The sequence below is a fragment of the Corvus brachyrhynchos genome, unplaced genomic scaffold (assembly GCF_000691975.1).
Source record: "Corvus brachyrhynchos isolate BGI_N302 unplaced genomic scaffold, ASM69197v1 scaffold856, whole genome shotgun sequence".
NCBI classification, from domain to species: Eukaryota; Metazoa; Chordata; class Aves; order Passeriformes; family Corvidae; genus Corvus; species Corvus brachyrhynchos.
In genome coordinates, this window is record NW_008238673.1 from 193,468 (window position 1) to 209,361 (window position 15,894).

At 40.6% G+C, this 15,894-nt stretch overlaps 1 protein-coding gene across 6 annotated transcripts in view; it reads right to left on the reverse strand.

Moving 5' to 3' along the window:
* Nucleotides 1-871: 871 nt before the first annotated feature.
* Nucleotides 872-15,894, reverse strand: part of RAP1GDS1 (Rap1 GTPase-GDP dissociation stimulator 1) — a 59,122-nt gene continuing 44,099 nt past the window's right edge. For all 6 annotated transcript variants that reach the window (XM_017738088.1, XM_017738084.1, XM_017738082.1 and 3 more), the window contains 8 exons: nt 13,774-13,917; nt 13,383-13,514; nt 12,842-12,976; nt 11,157-11,282; nt 10,047-10,186; nt 7,035-7,161; nt 5,646-5,774; nt 872-1,539 (listed from right to left, as the gene is read on the reverse strand). In XM_017738088.1, the coding sequence (XP_017593577.1) occupies nt 1,412-1,539; nt 5,646-5,774; nt 7,035-7,161; nt 10,047-10,186; nt 11,157-11,282; nt 12,842-12,976; nt 13,383-13,514; nt 13,774-13,917 (1,061 nt within the window). In that variant the 3' untranslated portion in view covers nt 872-1,411. The remainder of the gene's footprint in view (nt 1,540-5,645; nt 5,775-7,034; nt 7,162-10,046; nt 10,187-11,156; nt 11,283-12,841; nt 12,977-13,382; nt 13,515-13,773; nt 13,918-15,894) is intronic.

A 15,894-nucleotide genomic window follows, 5' to 3' on the forward strand; every position in this document is an offset into this window, starting at 1 on the left:
AATAATCCCTTTCCCCTCATGACTGACATCTTCTCATCACAATATCTGAGGGATAGGCACTGGTTTCATAGAGCTGGGAAGTAAATTTGTGAAGGTCAAAAGCTGTGGTTTGCAATTACCTGGCATGGGATCTCATAGGTGTTTGGACTTTGGGTTTGCTGCCTCTGCTGGTAAGAAAAGGAACTTGAAACTTCTGAGGCTGGCACTTCAGCACTGGGAATGCTGAATTCACTTTAAAACGTTATAGATCTTACGACCTTCATGCGTGGTGGGCTTGATTAAGCTAGGCAATGGTATCACACAGTCCAAAATAACATCTGCTGGCTTGTTGGAAACTGCTATCCCAACTGGCTCCTTGTTTTGCCAAAGTGGTGTCTGCTGGTTTGCTCACTGGCATGTTACAGACCTACAAAAGAGCAGCTGTGAGATAAGATGCTCAGACTGGCAGTTTTCCATCTCCCTTACCTAGGAAAGGAGAAAAAAGGAAGACTCTTGCATCTTCTGTTTCTCACTCAATGGGCTTCTGTTGAACAGCTGCTGCAAGATATGCCTTTAAAAATCCATCTATAAAACCCCCCCATTAAACAAAGAAGCAATCCCAAGCAAGCCCAGGAGCACTCATACGTACATGGCTTTATAGGATAAGGATTGTATCATGCATTGCTGCTAAAATGCATGATTGTTACGCCACACAGTGCCTCTGTGTGAGCACACACAGTGAAAGTGGTTGGAATAGTTCCTTTGTATCCACTCAGCCGAAAGGCAGTGATTGCATTGGGCCAGAGCCAGGAACAAAACCAAGTCCTCACCAGTGCATGATGGTGCAGTCACGGCTTCTGCGTGGGATTAGAAAAAAGGACAAACCACAGGGTAAAGTGAGAGCACTGAAATTTTTATTTATTACCTCTAGGTACCACGAGTTTGACATTAATAGGCAAGACCAGTGAATGAGCAGCAGTACATTGCATTCAAACCTGAATCTCCAAAGCACCAAAAACTGAGCTAGATTTACTTCTTAATCCTATAGTCAGCACACTAGTCTGGACTTGCTGCATCTCGTATTGTCCCTAATTTAGTAGTACATTATTATGCAGTTAGGGGGCATGAGGAAAGAGTCAGTTGTGTAGTACCACTTCTACGTCATCATAGGACTACAACATGCACATTCTACTATGTGGCCCAAGCAACAAGAATACAAGTAGAACAGTTACGGGTGGAGACAGGTTCATGTTAACACCACCTATGAATTTGTAGAAACCTTTTTGGACGGGTACCTACAGCAGTTCATCAATTTGTGTGGGAACGTTACACGCATGCACAAGTGATACAGTGGAAAACATAGCAGGAGCGGCAGCAGGACGGAGGACAAAGGTGAAATCTGTGATGGGATGCACTGGAAACAAGACCTTCCTCAGCTTTCTACAGCAAGTCTCTGCTCTGTTAGCGAGGCCTGCTGGGCAACAGTTTTGTTCTCATGGCTGCGGAGTTTTGATATGACTTCTAGAAATGCCATGCTCTGCACTTCCTTTTGAAGAGGTTCTGGAAAAGGAAATATTAAAAGAAACAGTGCTTTGTATGAGACAGGCAGAAGAACAGAAAACTGTGAGAAACTTTTCTAGTAAACCCTGTACACACAAGCACGTAGCTGTGTGTCCACAAAATCTGGTTATTTTTGAATTGCTTTTTGAGGATGGAGAGAAAACTTTTCAGGGCCTCCAGCACACACAGACTCCATGGATTTCAGGTAATGATGAAGCTGCTGCATAGCAGTTAAGAATATCCACCTGGATTACCTTCCAAAACAGATGCTTAGGAAGTATTTTTAGTGAAAACATTTTTTTGGTTTATTCTTTAAATTAGCCTGCCCAAGTGAGCTGGCTGTGACAGGCTCACTGCATCATTTGTGTCAACTCTTACTGGTTGTATGGGAGTGTGAGATGGGTCCTTAATGGATGTGTCACCGCCTGGTCACTGTCTGCTATCCCTTTACAGCTCAGCTCTGAAGTTAATACAAACACAACACGCAGAGTATTGCCCAGTGCTGTGCATGTAGATGCAGTGTTTATGTTCTACGCAAAACTAGGAGACACTGTCTGATGATTCAGATCCTGGACTGCCTGTTATTTTTTGTATTAATTAAGAGAGGTTGGCAGCAACTCATGAAATTGAGCAATTTTGTAAGAAATTTGACGGGTTTTCTCAAAGACCTGTACTCTGAACATCTCTCAGTTTTGATCTAAAACAGTTGGTTTTGGTTTATGCCACTCTAGTGAAATCCCACTCAGCAACAAATACTTGCATATAATTTTGCTTTCCATGTGCTGCTGGGGGCTTAATCTCTTGAACTTCTCAGGAGAAAACCCAACCACCTGTTTCAGATAGCTACGCTTTATGCTGTGCTATTTACTTTTTTTTTAATAGCAAACTTGGCATTCGTTCCCATCCCTACCTACTTTCTGGTTCACATGTTTTCAGTTTCATGCAGTTTAACCCCTACCATGTAAGAGCTGGAACCTCTCATGCTGCTGTGCACCTGGGAATGTGTATGTACAGAGTGATGTCAGTGAAGTTGTTGGGGTGGTCATGCTATGTAAGCACTTCCTCCTTTCTCCTGAGATACCAACATCTTTAAGCAGGCATTTCACTGTGCTTTACAGTGGCTGATAACATCCAGTTTCATGGAGACTTTTGCCTACAGAAGACTGTGCTAGCTATGAATGCTGTGCTTGGGTAATTCTTCCATTTTCCATTGTCCTCATTTTTCTTCCCCTAAAAAACATTCACTCAGTTGCAAGAGGAACTTCCAGATGCAAAGAATCACATAAAAATAGGCATCTATTAACTGTTTAACACCATCTGAAGTTGAGCAAAGGCAAATGTGGAGTTCAGCACCTGGGGAAGAATAACCCCAGGCACCAGCACAGGCTGGGGGCTGATCTGGGGAAAGCAGCTTTGTGGAGAAGGATCTGGTGGACAACGAGCTGTCCATGAGCCAGCAGTGCCCTTGTAGCCAAGAAGGCCATCAGTATTCTGGGGTGCAGTAGGACGAACACGGACAGCAGGTCAAGGGATCCTCTGCTCAGTCCTGATAAAGCGACATCTGGAGTGCTTTGTCCAGTTCTGGGCTCCTCAGTACAAGAGAGACATGGAGCTCCTGGAGTGGGTCCAGTGGAGGGCAGCAAAGATGATTAGATTAAGGGACTGAAACATCTCTCACAAGGAAAGGCTGAGGGAGCTGAGCCTGTTCAGCCTTGAGAAGAGATGTCAGGGAAGGAAACTTATCAATGTCTATGAGTATCTGAAGGGAGGGTGCGAAGAGGACAGAACCAGGCTCTGCTCAGCGATGCCAAGCACTGGGACAAGAAGCAATGGGCAGAAACTGATGCACAGGAAGTTCCACCTGAACAGGAGGAAGAACTTTACTGTGCAGGTGACTGAACACTGGAACAGATTGCCCAGAGAGTTTCTGGAGTCTTCCTCACTGGAACTTTCTGGATCCAATCCTGTGCCATGTGCTCTAGAGTGGCTCTGCTTTAGCAGGGAGGTTGGACCACTGTGGTCCCTTCCAACCTGACCCGTTCTGTAAACCTGTGAACACACAGGTGTTGGCAACATCAAGTTAAATGTGATGCCAGATACCCCATAACAAAGCATAGTAACAACAGCAGTCATGGGAGAATTAAACTAAACCAATAGGTAAACCACTGGAACTGGTTCTAGGCCTTATCAAACTATACTGGGGTCAGCTACTTTAAAAAGAACTGCACAGGTCTGTTCACAGTAGAATAAGGAAACATGCAAATGCTCACAGCGTGGAGATGGTAATGAAAAGAGTTTAGAGGCAACAGAGCTAGGAGAGGTGTACTTTAGTATTTCCCCATGTAAAGAACAACCGGCTCCTTGATCCTCTTCTCCTTGGTTAAAGTAAAAATAACCTCCCCCAACTAAAAAGTCCTCCCTAAACTTAGAAGTTAATACCAGGGTTGCTTAGTTGTTAATCTCGTGTCCTTACTGATTTTACACAGGTCTGTTCATAAGGAAGCAGGACAGAACACTGGGTCAGTCAAATGCTGGGCCTTACCTTCCCAGCTGCATAATGCAGTAACACGCTGCTGTCCGTTCTCTGAGAGCAGGGTAAGGAGCCTTATGCCTAGGCAAAGCTTACAGTGTGGTGGCAGACTAAACTCTGCCATTTGGATAGCCATAAAATACCCCCCTAAGATAAGACTGGTCTGTAACCTGGTGGACTAGAGAGACAGGTATTTGACTTTAAATAACTCTGTCAGTCTTGCAGGTGACAAGATTCAGGAAGGGAAGATGCAACTGTCAGGCAGATTTTCTGAAGATGATTATTTTAGCTGGAAACAGTGGAAATAAAGATCAAGACAGTGAGGCTAACTGTGAAGCTTTGGCAAAAGGCTTCTGCTCTAAAATGAATGGATAATCCCAAGCATGAAATGGCTCAAGAAGGTTGTGAGTAACAACTAAGTTTACATGTCTTAACATTAAAGTGAGTGCTTACTGGGAGCTGAGGTTTGTTAGCACATTTTGAGCACAATCTTTGCACACTGAGATGCATATACTCTCTAAAACCGAGTATTTGTTCCTATAAAATGGCAGGAATACAATATGCACTTGCATGGATGTACAGGTCTTCAAAATTACACTTGCAGTAGGCATGGTGAACTCTGTTTAAGGAAAAAAGCATCTTTGTTTACAGAGATGGCACATGTTTAACTGTGGTAACTTTTAATCTATTAATTGAATTGCTGTAAACTCATCTGTGGAGTACCTTCATCTATTTCAAACTTGACAAGTTGTGCAGGTAGGCTCTGAGTTTCCACCTTTCTGTAATAATTCCAGTTCTTTGTCATCTTAGTTGTCTGTAACTACCTAAAACCTTTATGGAATGAAATTTGTTCTCCCTCCACAGATTCAATCTTTCTTAAAGAACTGAAGAAATGTAGCAACTTCTTGAAACCTTGAATGAAATTTCCCTGTGACACCTAGCTCTTTTTTGTTTTGTGGTTTGTTTCTGTTTGTTTGCCCATATGCATGTGGGAAGTTGGAATATCAAACCACAGCCTGCTCCAACAGCCTGTAAACAGCCTGACCTATAGCAGAGGGTGAGCTCAGAGAGATGAGAGTTTACAGTGTCCAGCACTGATGTGTGTTAGTGCACACTGTGCCTGGTGGGCTGAGCATGTGAGGGCTGTTGAGGGAAGGAGTCTTTTCTAGCAACATAAATGTAAGGATCCTTCCTAAAGCACCATCACACATCAATTACAGGGAACTTGCAGCTAGAAATGAAAATAAAGTTCTTGTTAACTGCATATTTGCAAAGACAACTTGATACGGTACAGTTTTAAATGCTTCTCCTTTCTTTCCTGTCAAAGTTTGAGCTAGCTACATCCTACAGAAGCCAGGGGGAAGTTTCTGCAGTTAATATCCAAAACTGAGTTAACAGCCTCATCCTTGACACTACAGATAGACACTAGAGTCATAGTGAACAGAACCTTTCTGTCTACATCCATTGTTGACAGAGAACCAGTCGCACTGTGTTTGCACATGCTCTGTGTTCAGCTGTAGGAGAGAACTATATTGCATACATGAATCTTGGGAAGCAGCCTCTCCTGAATACTCACCAGATCCTATAAGAGCACAGATCAGCACCATGGAGTTATATTTTATTTCTGGAGCGCTTCTGTCATCTGAGAGCAGTCTGTGTAGAATCTGAACAAGCTGAGCATTTTCAAGATCCTTTTCAGCAGTGACTGAAATACAAGTGAAAATGTTTAAGTCTGGAAGTGCCACTTGCTTTTGACGCTACCATGTGTTATCCCTTTACTGAAACGTGATCTCTCACCAGAGTGAGAGTGAGGCTGTGGTACATAACTCATGGGTCTAAAACTCGAGCACATACTTGATGGTATGAGGACAGGAATCACAGCTCTTGCTATAAAAATGTGAAGTCATCTAACTGCTTGAAAGGACAGTCACAGAGTTTAATGATGAAATCCAGTCTTAATGTGCAGTAAGCTGATGATGGACAAGCCATGAGGCTTTCTAGCCATTTAGGCCAACACCTGGAATACTTCAGCTTTCAAGACTTCCATTGCCTGAATTTGCTTTTGGAAATTCTGTCTGAGTAAATATAGATTGTGTAGTTCTTGATTCCATGGTAGAGGGAGCTCTGGGTCCACTATAAAGGCTGTGGAAAACTTTTCAAGATCTCCATTTGAGTTACTACATCTGTAGCTTTCCAAGATACATGTATTGAATTTGGGCTCAGCCTTTAAAATCCTGAAGACAAGACAAAGAGATGATTCATGTGAATAGGAACATCTTTCCTTTTATTTAAAACAATTCCTTGATGTATTGGCAGTGATTCAAAAGTTGAGCAGAGCATTCCTGGAGTACACAGTGGCAAGAGAAGTCAAGAACAAAAATATGTAAGGTAGTTTGTTTAGTTCCTTAGTTAATAAGCAAGCAAATAGGATAAACAAAACCTCTGTTGAGCATTTACTCTCCTGTTTGAAAAGCTGAAGTGCTACAAATGCAGGTCAAGACACGTAATCATGTCTGCCTTCATATGGCAGTTCTTGCACTTACTTTTGTGAAATTTAATGAAGACATGTTGGGGGCATTAACGACCTCTGTGTATTCTCTAGTTCTTCCTTACTAGATAAGCGCTCTCAAAAGGCGATTAACATTCCAGTGTAGGAATGGGGTCAGGTCATATAATCTAAGGTACATTTGCCTTCTGGGTTTTACTCCAAATCTGAAAGTGGAGGGCCTTTCCAGATCATACCATCACCTACCAGAATGATGGAGCAGATCCCATATAACCAGCACTCTCCAGTTTCCTGCATAACATGATGGCCTGCCTGTACTGCATGAACCACCACATATTTCCGTGCTACTGAAAGGCAGGTGGAAGGAGGAGGCTATCCTCCATTGCATTCTCCCTCTCTGGCTTCTCTTGGGCATGGACTGGAAAGGAAACAGGTGGAGTGAGCTGCTGGGATACTCACCTAACTCTAGAGCCGCTATCAATGCCAGTGCAACAAGAGCTTCGTTTTGCATTATTACATGTTCGCTGGTCGCCATGGTTACTAAATGCTTGATGCCACCGCTCTGTACAATGGTCCTAATTACATCCTAAAATAAATAATGCAAAGATGAAAAAATTCTGCATTGCATACAAACTGTATTAAATAAGGGAACTGTCAGGGATGCTGTTATCTTTGGGTAAGGGTACTCGTTGGCTTTATGCACATAGAGTCACTTTATACATCAGTGTACACACATGTAGGCCTACACATTACCTGTTACAACTGCAGAGCAGTAAGGTACAGTGTGTTAAACCAAGGCAGGTAACCCCATGACTAAGTTAAGACACACATAATGAACTCTTTTCCAGGTTATACAGTGTAACTCAAGTTCTCATGCTGTGCCATCAATCACCAAATAATTAGGGGTTCAAAGTGTCCAACAAACTATATACTTAGGGTAAGGAAACTCAGTTGTAATAGTTATTAAATCCTTCATCTCTCTCCATGAATTTTCAGAGTTTCTTCAAAATGTTCAGAGAGGTGAGATCACAAATATGACACCTTACTATGCAACAGAAATGGTGTACATGAAAAGCTGTTTAGACATGGACGAGAAAATGAGCAGTGGTCTCTTATTATGGAATTTTTCTTCAAATACAAAACAGGTAAGGAAAGGGTAGGTATGGGATACCAATGTGTTGTTTCCTGTTTTAAATCCAGTTGTTAAAATGAACTGTTGCGCAGTACTGCTGCCCAGTATCTAGGAACTTAAAATGTCATTTAACTGGGTTAAATGTGTCCAAAGCAGATAAAAAATACACAGCGGGGATTCTGTTTTCAAGTCTAAAATTTGATCTGACTTACGTGACAAGGGATAAATAAAGATTTCTGGTCTCTACAGGTATTTGTTAGTTATAATTTCAAAAGTGGTTGTGCACGTCATGTTTTCACCATCTTATGTCCCAAAAATACTTGCAAAATGTTTGCCTGAAAAATCATGTAACTTGGCAAGCTGAAAGGAAACTGTTCAAGGAAATGTGGATTGGGTTTTATTATTTTTTATTTGTCCTGTGAGTGCACAAAGGTTTGAAATAGCATTTATTTCTTGAAACAAGAATCTAATTTTTTTATCTGTATGTTAAAAAGAACCACCATTTGTTTAATACCATTTAAAACACACCCCCCTTTCTAACACCAGCCACAAGCCAAAATTGATAAACTGACGTGTGTTGAGAATGAACTATTTTCTCAGTTCTTGCGCAGGCTTTGCAGTGGTGCTGTTTATGCAAGGAAACAGACACAATATAATCATAATCCTTGAAAACAAAAATATTTTTAGATAATCATACTGAAGATACTAGCGGCCCAAAGTATAGCCTAATGACCCAAGAATATCATATTTAAAACCTTTTCTTTTTCCTAAATCACATAATGTATGCAAGCATTTAAGTATTTTTATTTTTCTGTACTTGAAATGATGTATTTTATTATTTGTGATTTTCTGCTGGAACTCCAAAGTAGTTTTGGGAGTGAGACAATCTGGGAACTGCTAAGTTCTATTTGAATTGGTGTGGAATTTTGGCTATATAAGTCTTAAGAACCAATCAGTGTCTTTGGCATCAAGATTTTTTATTTTGTAGGTGAACATCACCCTTTAAAAGGCAGTACCAAATAGATGACAGCCATCATGTTTGGTGCTAGTGTGGCTGAAATCACAGGTACCTACTCTGGTTTTTTTAAAATGACTAAAACTGACTGTTGCCTTTGTAAATATTACCCCAAAGCATTTAAAACTAAAAGCCAAAATCAAACCTGATCTTCTGTTAAGAGCCATACAGCCGTATTCATATTCAAACCTAGAGGGCAGCAAAAGCTTAAAAAACCCCACCCTTTCAGCTGTGTTATCCTCTTCCTGTCAAATTTCCTCAGAATACATGCACCACACAAAAATTAATTCACCTGTGATAATGCTGTTAATTTTTGCCTTAATATCTATTTGATGTCAACAGTAGTGTCTCCATATTTAGAATTGAATTCTGTTTTCCTATAGAGAATATTTATTAAATCTCACGTCTGTGGTGGTGTTTGCCATCCGTGCATGCATGTTGGGGACTGTGGGGAGGGGGGCAGAAAAAGTGAGAACTCAGAGTAAGTGAACCCTGATCAGTTTTAGAGGCTGAAATGGAGAATGGGTATTAGACAGACAGTGATATTAGAAATCAGCAAAGATTTAAATCCCTGTAAGGCCTGTTCATTTGTTCTTGGAGAGGCTCAATATAGATCAAGCCCCTACGATGTTTTTCACTTCATAAATGCCATGGATGAATGAAGACGTCACTGTTACAGTCTGAGTTCTCCAAATCACACTTGCTATTTAAGCTCAGTAATGCAGCCGGTGTTCATATCAGTGAACATGCTAAAGGAAGTCTGAGCCTGAAATAGCCTGTCTCCAGAGGAGATGTTTGTCCTTTATAAGGCTGCTTTGTCTAATACTCTGCTGAACAAGAGTAATGGACCTGGACTGCTTAGGTAAAGATATTGATTGATGTGAAGGTGATGGGAGGGGCAGATTAATTTTTCTTAATGTCATACCTTTTGCCATATACAAGTAAGCTTTTGTTAGAATTTGGAATACATTATCATTTCTAATGATCCATCAGAATCTTAAAACTCTGAAATATGCTGTATGAAGAGTAGGGAGACAGACTATTTCTGGATCTCAATTTTATATAAATATATAGCAAGATCCTAACAACTGAGTTCACTGATTCTTCATATATAGCATCATTAAAACAGAGAATGCAGCATGCTGAGCTTCTGCAGGATACGTTAAAAATAAAAATGAGTCAAGCCTTGGGCAGAGGAGATGTAACACATGAATACCCAAGCTGGCTCGCTAGAAGGATTGTAAGCTGGAGGGTTGGCTACCAACAGCAAGTGCACAGGTAACTCTTAGCTCTGACAAGCTGACCTTTTTCTCCACTAACTTACTTTTGATTTGCTGTGTCGTATAAGTGCAGAAAGTAGTCTGTTGGACTCTCCCATCACACCTGCGTGATCCTTGGCTTCACACCACTCCACCAATCGTTCCACCAGTTTTACATTTTTGCCCAGCTGTTCAGCTGCTTCTGCTACATGATGCCGGAGCCAACAACACAACAAAAAGGTTGTCACTTTTTTTAAGCAAGTGCTAGAAAAACAAGCTGAAAGTTACTAACTAGGAGGAGTTAGAAGAACTTCACTAGCTTGCACTACCAGTGGGAGAAGTCAAGGTTGCATTGAAGCAAGTAAAGCCAGTCAAAATGGAAAAAAAAAATCCAGAAAAACATTCATAATCTAGTTTTTGAAGCAATTTATCAGCCCAGTTAATGAAGCTCGTGCATTGATTAAGAGCAGGGAACATAAGATGATGTCACATCCCCAGCTGAGCTGTGAGCTAGGTCAAAAATTTAAAATCAGGCAGGACTGCTGCCAGAAGGGAGCACTGTGGTCAGTTAGATTGTTTGATAGACTGTAAGTCATGAAAGTTTCTTCAATAAATTTCTATTTCACATCTAATAGCTTTGCTAAAACTAGAATGGATCTTTTGAAAAAATCTGTAGGACTGAGTGAAAAACAAACACACAGCTAATTTAACTCATGAACTACTTCTGGTTTTTAGCAGACTTCTGATTTTATAAATCCTCATCCTGGAACAAAGTGTTAACTAAAAGGTGCTTTTTCTTTCTGAAATTGCAGTCTATCAATTAATAGAGTATTATCCTGTTCCAAGGACCAAGGTACAGCCAGAGAATACAGTAAGTGAACAGCAAAATAGGAGTGGTAGCTTAAAACACGCCTCAACACATACTTCTAATGTGTAAAGAAGTTCAAAAGTAAATACGCATTTGACACCTGTTTGGAGGGTTTCTGGTAGTCAGTTTAGGAGTTCTGAAAAAAAATCAACCCACATTCCTCTCCTTTTGTATATGTATTAGATTTATTCCATGACTGCAGGAATGAATTTAAAAAAACTCTGCTTCTCTCTTTTAAGAATCTTGGCAGCATATCACAGACTGAACCAAAGAGAATCACTTAACATAGAGAACAGTTTATTTTTACCTTGTGCATCTATTAACATTCTTAATGTTCCCAGCAGCTTGAACTGAACGGGGGGCATCTCCGATCTGAGAAATTTCAATACAGCTTCTGCAACACCAGCTGATAGCATCTTAGCCTTATTTACAACTGCATGAATAAAGAACAGGGATTGATCTCAAAAACATTTCTGGAAGATGCAGTTTATTTCTGAGCTGGTCTCGAAGCAAATTTTCAGACATTGTTTGAAAAAGAGGTTGTGAGCACAGATTTCAGGAACAGTGTGCGCTGGTGATACTGTGTTGTGGAAAAATGTCACGGTTCCTGTGAAATCAAGTGCTTTTTCCTAGCATGCACATCTAATTTTCAGTTCAGCTTGAGCACCAACTAAGGGCTAGACTCCTCCCCTTGGTCTAGGAAAGGCATCTTCCACAAAGTGCACAGGCAGAAGTCCAAGCTAATACTTGCACCCCCAAATACGAGGCAACTTCTCTGAGTCCCAATCACACTCTTCTATTTCTCACAGGCAAAGGAACTAAAGCTTCTAATTAGCAGAATAACCTCTTACCCAGTTCCAATACTTCATACAAACAACACTGTGGCCTGACATGTCTGGAGTTTGTAGTCTTTTGTTGCCTCCTTCCCCCCTCCAACCTCTCCTTCATCCCTTCCACTAGTCCATGTTCTCCACTTCCACAGAGCTCTGTGAAATACATTTAAGGCACAAACCTCGCCCAATAGTGTACTTGGAAAAAAGTCTTATTAGGTATTTGAAATCGTGTTTTGACACACAGCTCATCACTGAGGTCAGTTCTTACTTGCTCATTTCTTTCTAACGATGTACAGGGAAGGTTATGTAGGTCTCTGGCAGACACCCTTCAGCATAGGCTACAGGGAAGCTGACTGATGGAAGTGAAAAGAATGACTCACCTGAGAAAGGTAAGCAAATGGAATACTGCTAAAGCTGAGTGGGTTCAGTTATGTATGCATGACCATTTCTAAAAGTTACTATTTGTCAAAACTGAAAATAGTAAAATAAGGTTAAATGGATGAAAGACTTATTTTTGGCTCGGCACAAAAGAGCATACATAAGTGTTGCAGATTTGCTTTGTTTTGTGCATGTGCTACCTTTACACTTGGTAATCAAAACTCATACAAATTAAGTTATTAAAAATGACAAAATTACATTCAGCTTACTGCCAACAAACAGGAACTAACTGCAGTAGGCTGGCTATTCTGACAGTCTACCTCCGGCTCTAATTTGGTAATTTTCAAAGTCTTAAGTAAGATACAGTGTTTTAACGAAGTGGGCACTGTTCTCTGGTGGGGACCCTCAGCTGTGAGACAGATTGCAAATGAAGGAACCAAAAAGAAAAGTAAATATGCAGTGCTCTGGACAAAAAGGGTTGAGAAATCATATTCAAGGCCTCCTCAGTTCCTTGCCAATTACAAGGCGGTCTGCCCTTTGGTGGGGGATGCTGTGGGATCAAAGTGGTAAGGAACAGTCACTATGCCTGTGATGTATTCAGAACTGCTTGTCACAACTGCTGTGCAACAGACACAAAAGCAGTGATGGGTCAGAATGAAAAGCAGCAGTCTGACCTGCCTCTAGGACTGTCAGTGAGTTCTCCCACCCACATTCCCTGGGGGTTACAGTGGGAGGACAGAATTTCACCTTTATGCAGTTAGCAATGCAAAGAGAGGCTTACCAGGAATAGCCAGGTTTCTGAGAGCACTCAGTGCAGCGTGCTGCACAGTCACATTTCCATCCTCCACATGTCTGTCTAGCAGATCCATCAGCTTTTGAACTATGCCATTATCCACCATATGGATGCAGTTTCCGTCTGTGTGAGATGTAACAAGTCACTTGTGAAGGGAAGATTATTACTAAGATTTTTACAATAGCTTCTTATGAATGGAAGGGTTATTTCCTTGGTCCTTTCTAGATTTCATTGTTGAGAATTTGATCACTATCATCTGTAAGAATTGCAGTGCTCATGATAAACTTGCAAGAGTGATAGAAGAAACACTGAAGAAGGCAGAGATCCCTTATACCTCTCTACAAATGCAAAATAAGATTTTTAAAGTAGGCTTAATACTTCTGAGGATTATAAAGTTTAAAACTACTCATGTTTCTGTGTAACTCAACAGCAGCTTTACTGCAACACAATTCTTGTTTGCAGCTGTACAGCTAGAGCATGATAGAGGGGCACACATAAAATTACATAAGCTATTATGGCATGTTCTTACCATTTCTGGCAAAATTTGCAATAGCCAGTGCTCCTGCAAGCTGTAGCTGATGACTGTTGGAAGGAATCCATGAAAGTACTCTTTGGAACACACTGCCTTTTCCTCCTTCAAATAACTTTTGCATGGATTCATCTGGGGTAAAAAGCAGAGAGAGTCAGCAAGCTGAAGGGTTTGTTAGGGGAGCTTCTATATTTGTGAAGCTCTGCTGGTTCCACTACAATTAATCCAGTCCTGCAATGAGGGACAAAATCTGACCTGTTAAATATTTGTCTGGTGGGTAGCAGGTCCTCTAGGTTATTTAGAAAATTAATAAATAGTGAAATTCAGCAGCCAAACAGCATTACAAGTATCTGCTGTTGCTTTGCAGAACATAGTGGCAGCCCATACTTACCTCCAAGCAACAATAGAACCATAAGATCAGACGCTGTTTTAAGCTCTGCAATATCATCCTCTTTGTCACTGTCCACAGTCTTCTGGACGATCTCAAGTAAGCACTCCACCAAACCTGCTTCAACCAGCTGCAGTTTAATGACATCTGGAAAATAGCATGGATAACAGGAGTCAGAATCAGGATTTTACATGCATCTATCATACACACATGCAGGACAGACTGTAAGAAATAGTGATGTCAGTGTTTTCACTGACAACTTGTGTACATAAAACTGCAATTTCCTTATTTGAAATTCTTATGGCCAGCTTCTGTTATTATTCATCTAACAGGCTTTCCCTGGCTCTGGACTGCCTTTAGAGCTGAAGGTATATGGAGCTCTTCACTTCTAAAAATGAGGATATTTCTCTGTAGCAAACTTCTGGCACCTCAGTCATGGCACAGCAGACTCATAAGGTACTGTGCTGTGTTCACACTTTCCAAACACAGACAGTATATCTCCCATTTGTTCAAAAGTCTGCAGGAGGAATGCAGAAAGGCCAAATCCAAAAGGTTCGGTTGGCAGAGAAGTTTGTTCTGGAAACTGATGAGGCAAACTAATTTCTTAGTTGTTATTCAAAACAAGGCTTGAGAAGGTAATAAATTTTTTTTTCAGATGACAGAATCTGGGAACAATATTTTTTCTTTTGTTTCTAAAATAACAAAATATTTAACAGATCTTTCCCTTGGAGTTTCCTTTACATGCCTAAACTCCCTTTCTGTTAGAGGGAATGGCAGGCTGTCTTATGCTATGTTAGGTCTTTTCACACCTGGAAGTGATTCCAGTAGATTTTGCATGCTGATTTTGAAAAACAGTCACAAAGCTCTGCAGAAGTGTGCAAAAGAAGTGGATCTCTCTCAGTTTTCTACATGAAATAGTGTTTTAACAAAAAGGTGTTTAACGCAGGTTAAAGTATTTTTTGGCCAGGGCTTTGGAAATATGTTTTTCACACAGTTTACAAGCCACATTTGGGAGAGGAAGTGTGTTCTACCTCGGGTGAAGGATGTGTCTGACTCTCCTGGTGTCACTAGGCTTTTTGCCTGAGTGAAATCTATTGTTCCTCTAAGAGCAGCTGACCTTCTCATGAACTTTGTAAGGAAATGCAAAATCTCCAGTTGGGATTTTTTTTTAAATAGGCCCTTTTGCATTGAGGTGCTTTTAAAAATACAGAATTCCCTTAGCTACAGAATACTGGGTTGCAGATGTTCTGTGATTAGAAATTGAAATTGCTACACCAGCATGCTTAATCAACAACTGAATTACAAAAAAAGCTTAAAACACTCTAACCACCAAAATCTAGACTCTGCAAATACTTCATTTACATGTTTTTCCCTTCTGACCTATTGCTAATTATCTACAATCAAAAGCACCTAAACAGTACCAGCAAAGTGAACTCATTTAAGTATGCCTTGAATCCACAGTGGAAATGTTCCTCTCAACATGGAAGCATCTGAGCCAGGGTCAGCCAGCAGCAGTGAATTTCTCAAAACTTATTGAAACTAAAAACATACTCTAAGAAAAATTAAGCATTTGAACTGACATATGTCAAACACAAAAATTTCAACCCTATTCCGTATCAGCCTCTGAGGATGGAACTATCTTAGAGGAAATAGCTAATTATTATATAATAAATTAAAATATTTTGGAAAAAGATGGGCATTTTTAGAACTGAAAAAGAGGAATTGATTTTCCATGCCACTTAAAAGTCAAAGTAGCTTTTTAAATGGAAGTGAAAGTTTATCCTGACCTATACTATGTAAAACAGACACACACACACAGTGTGTATGTACAACAGAGTAGAATGAAACATAAATCTGAGTCTGCAGTCCTATCTAACAATTTATTCAATTAAAACAAGCTTTAATGCTTTGGTGGTTAAAACAAGGTTAGAGAGCCGCTTCCCACATCAGTCCAACTCGACCTGTTAACTCATTTCTTTATTTCCATTAAGTGCAAATGATACATTGTACAAGCCACCTTTGTCTTATCCTTTGGGAGGAACATCCTGGAGGGGGTGATCAGGTGCACATCAATTCCTGCTCTGGCTTGAGCAGCGAGTCAAACTCCCAGGGGCTGCTGGGGGC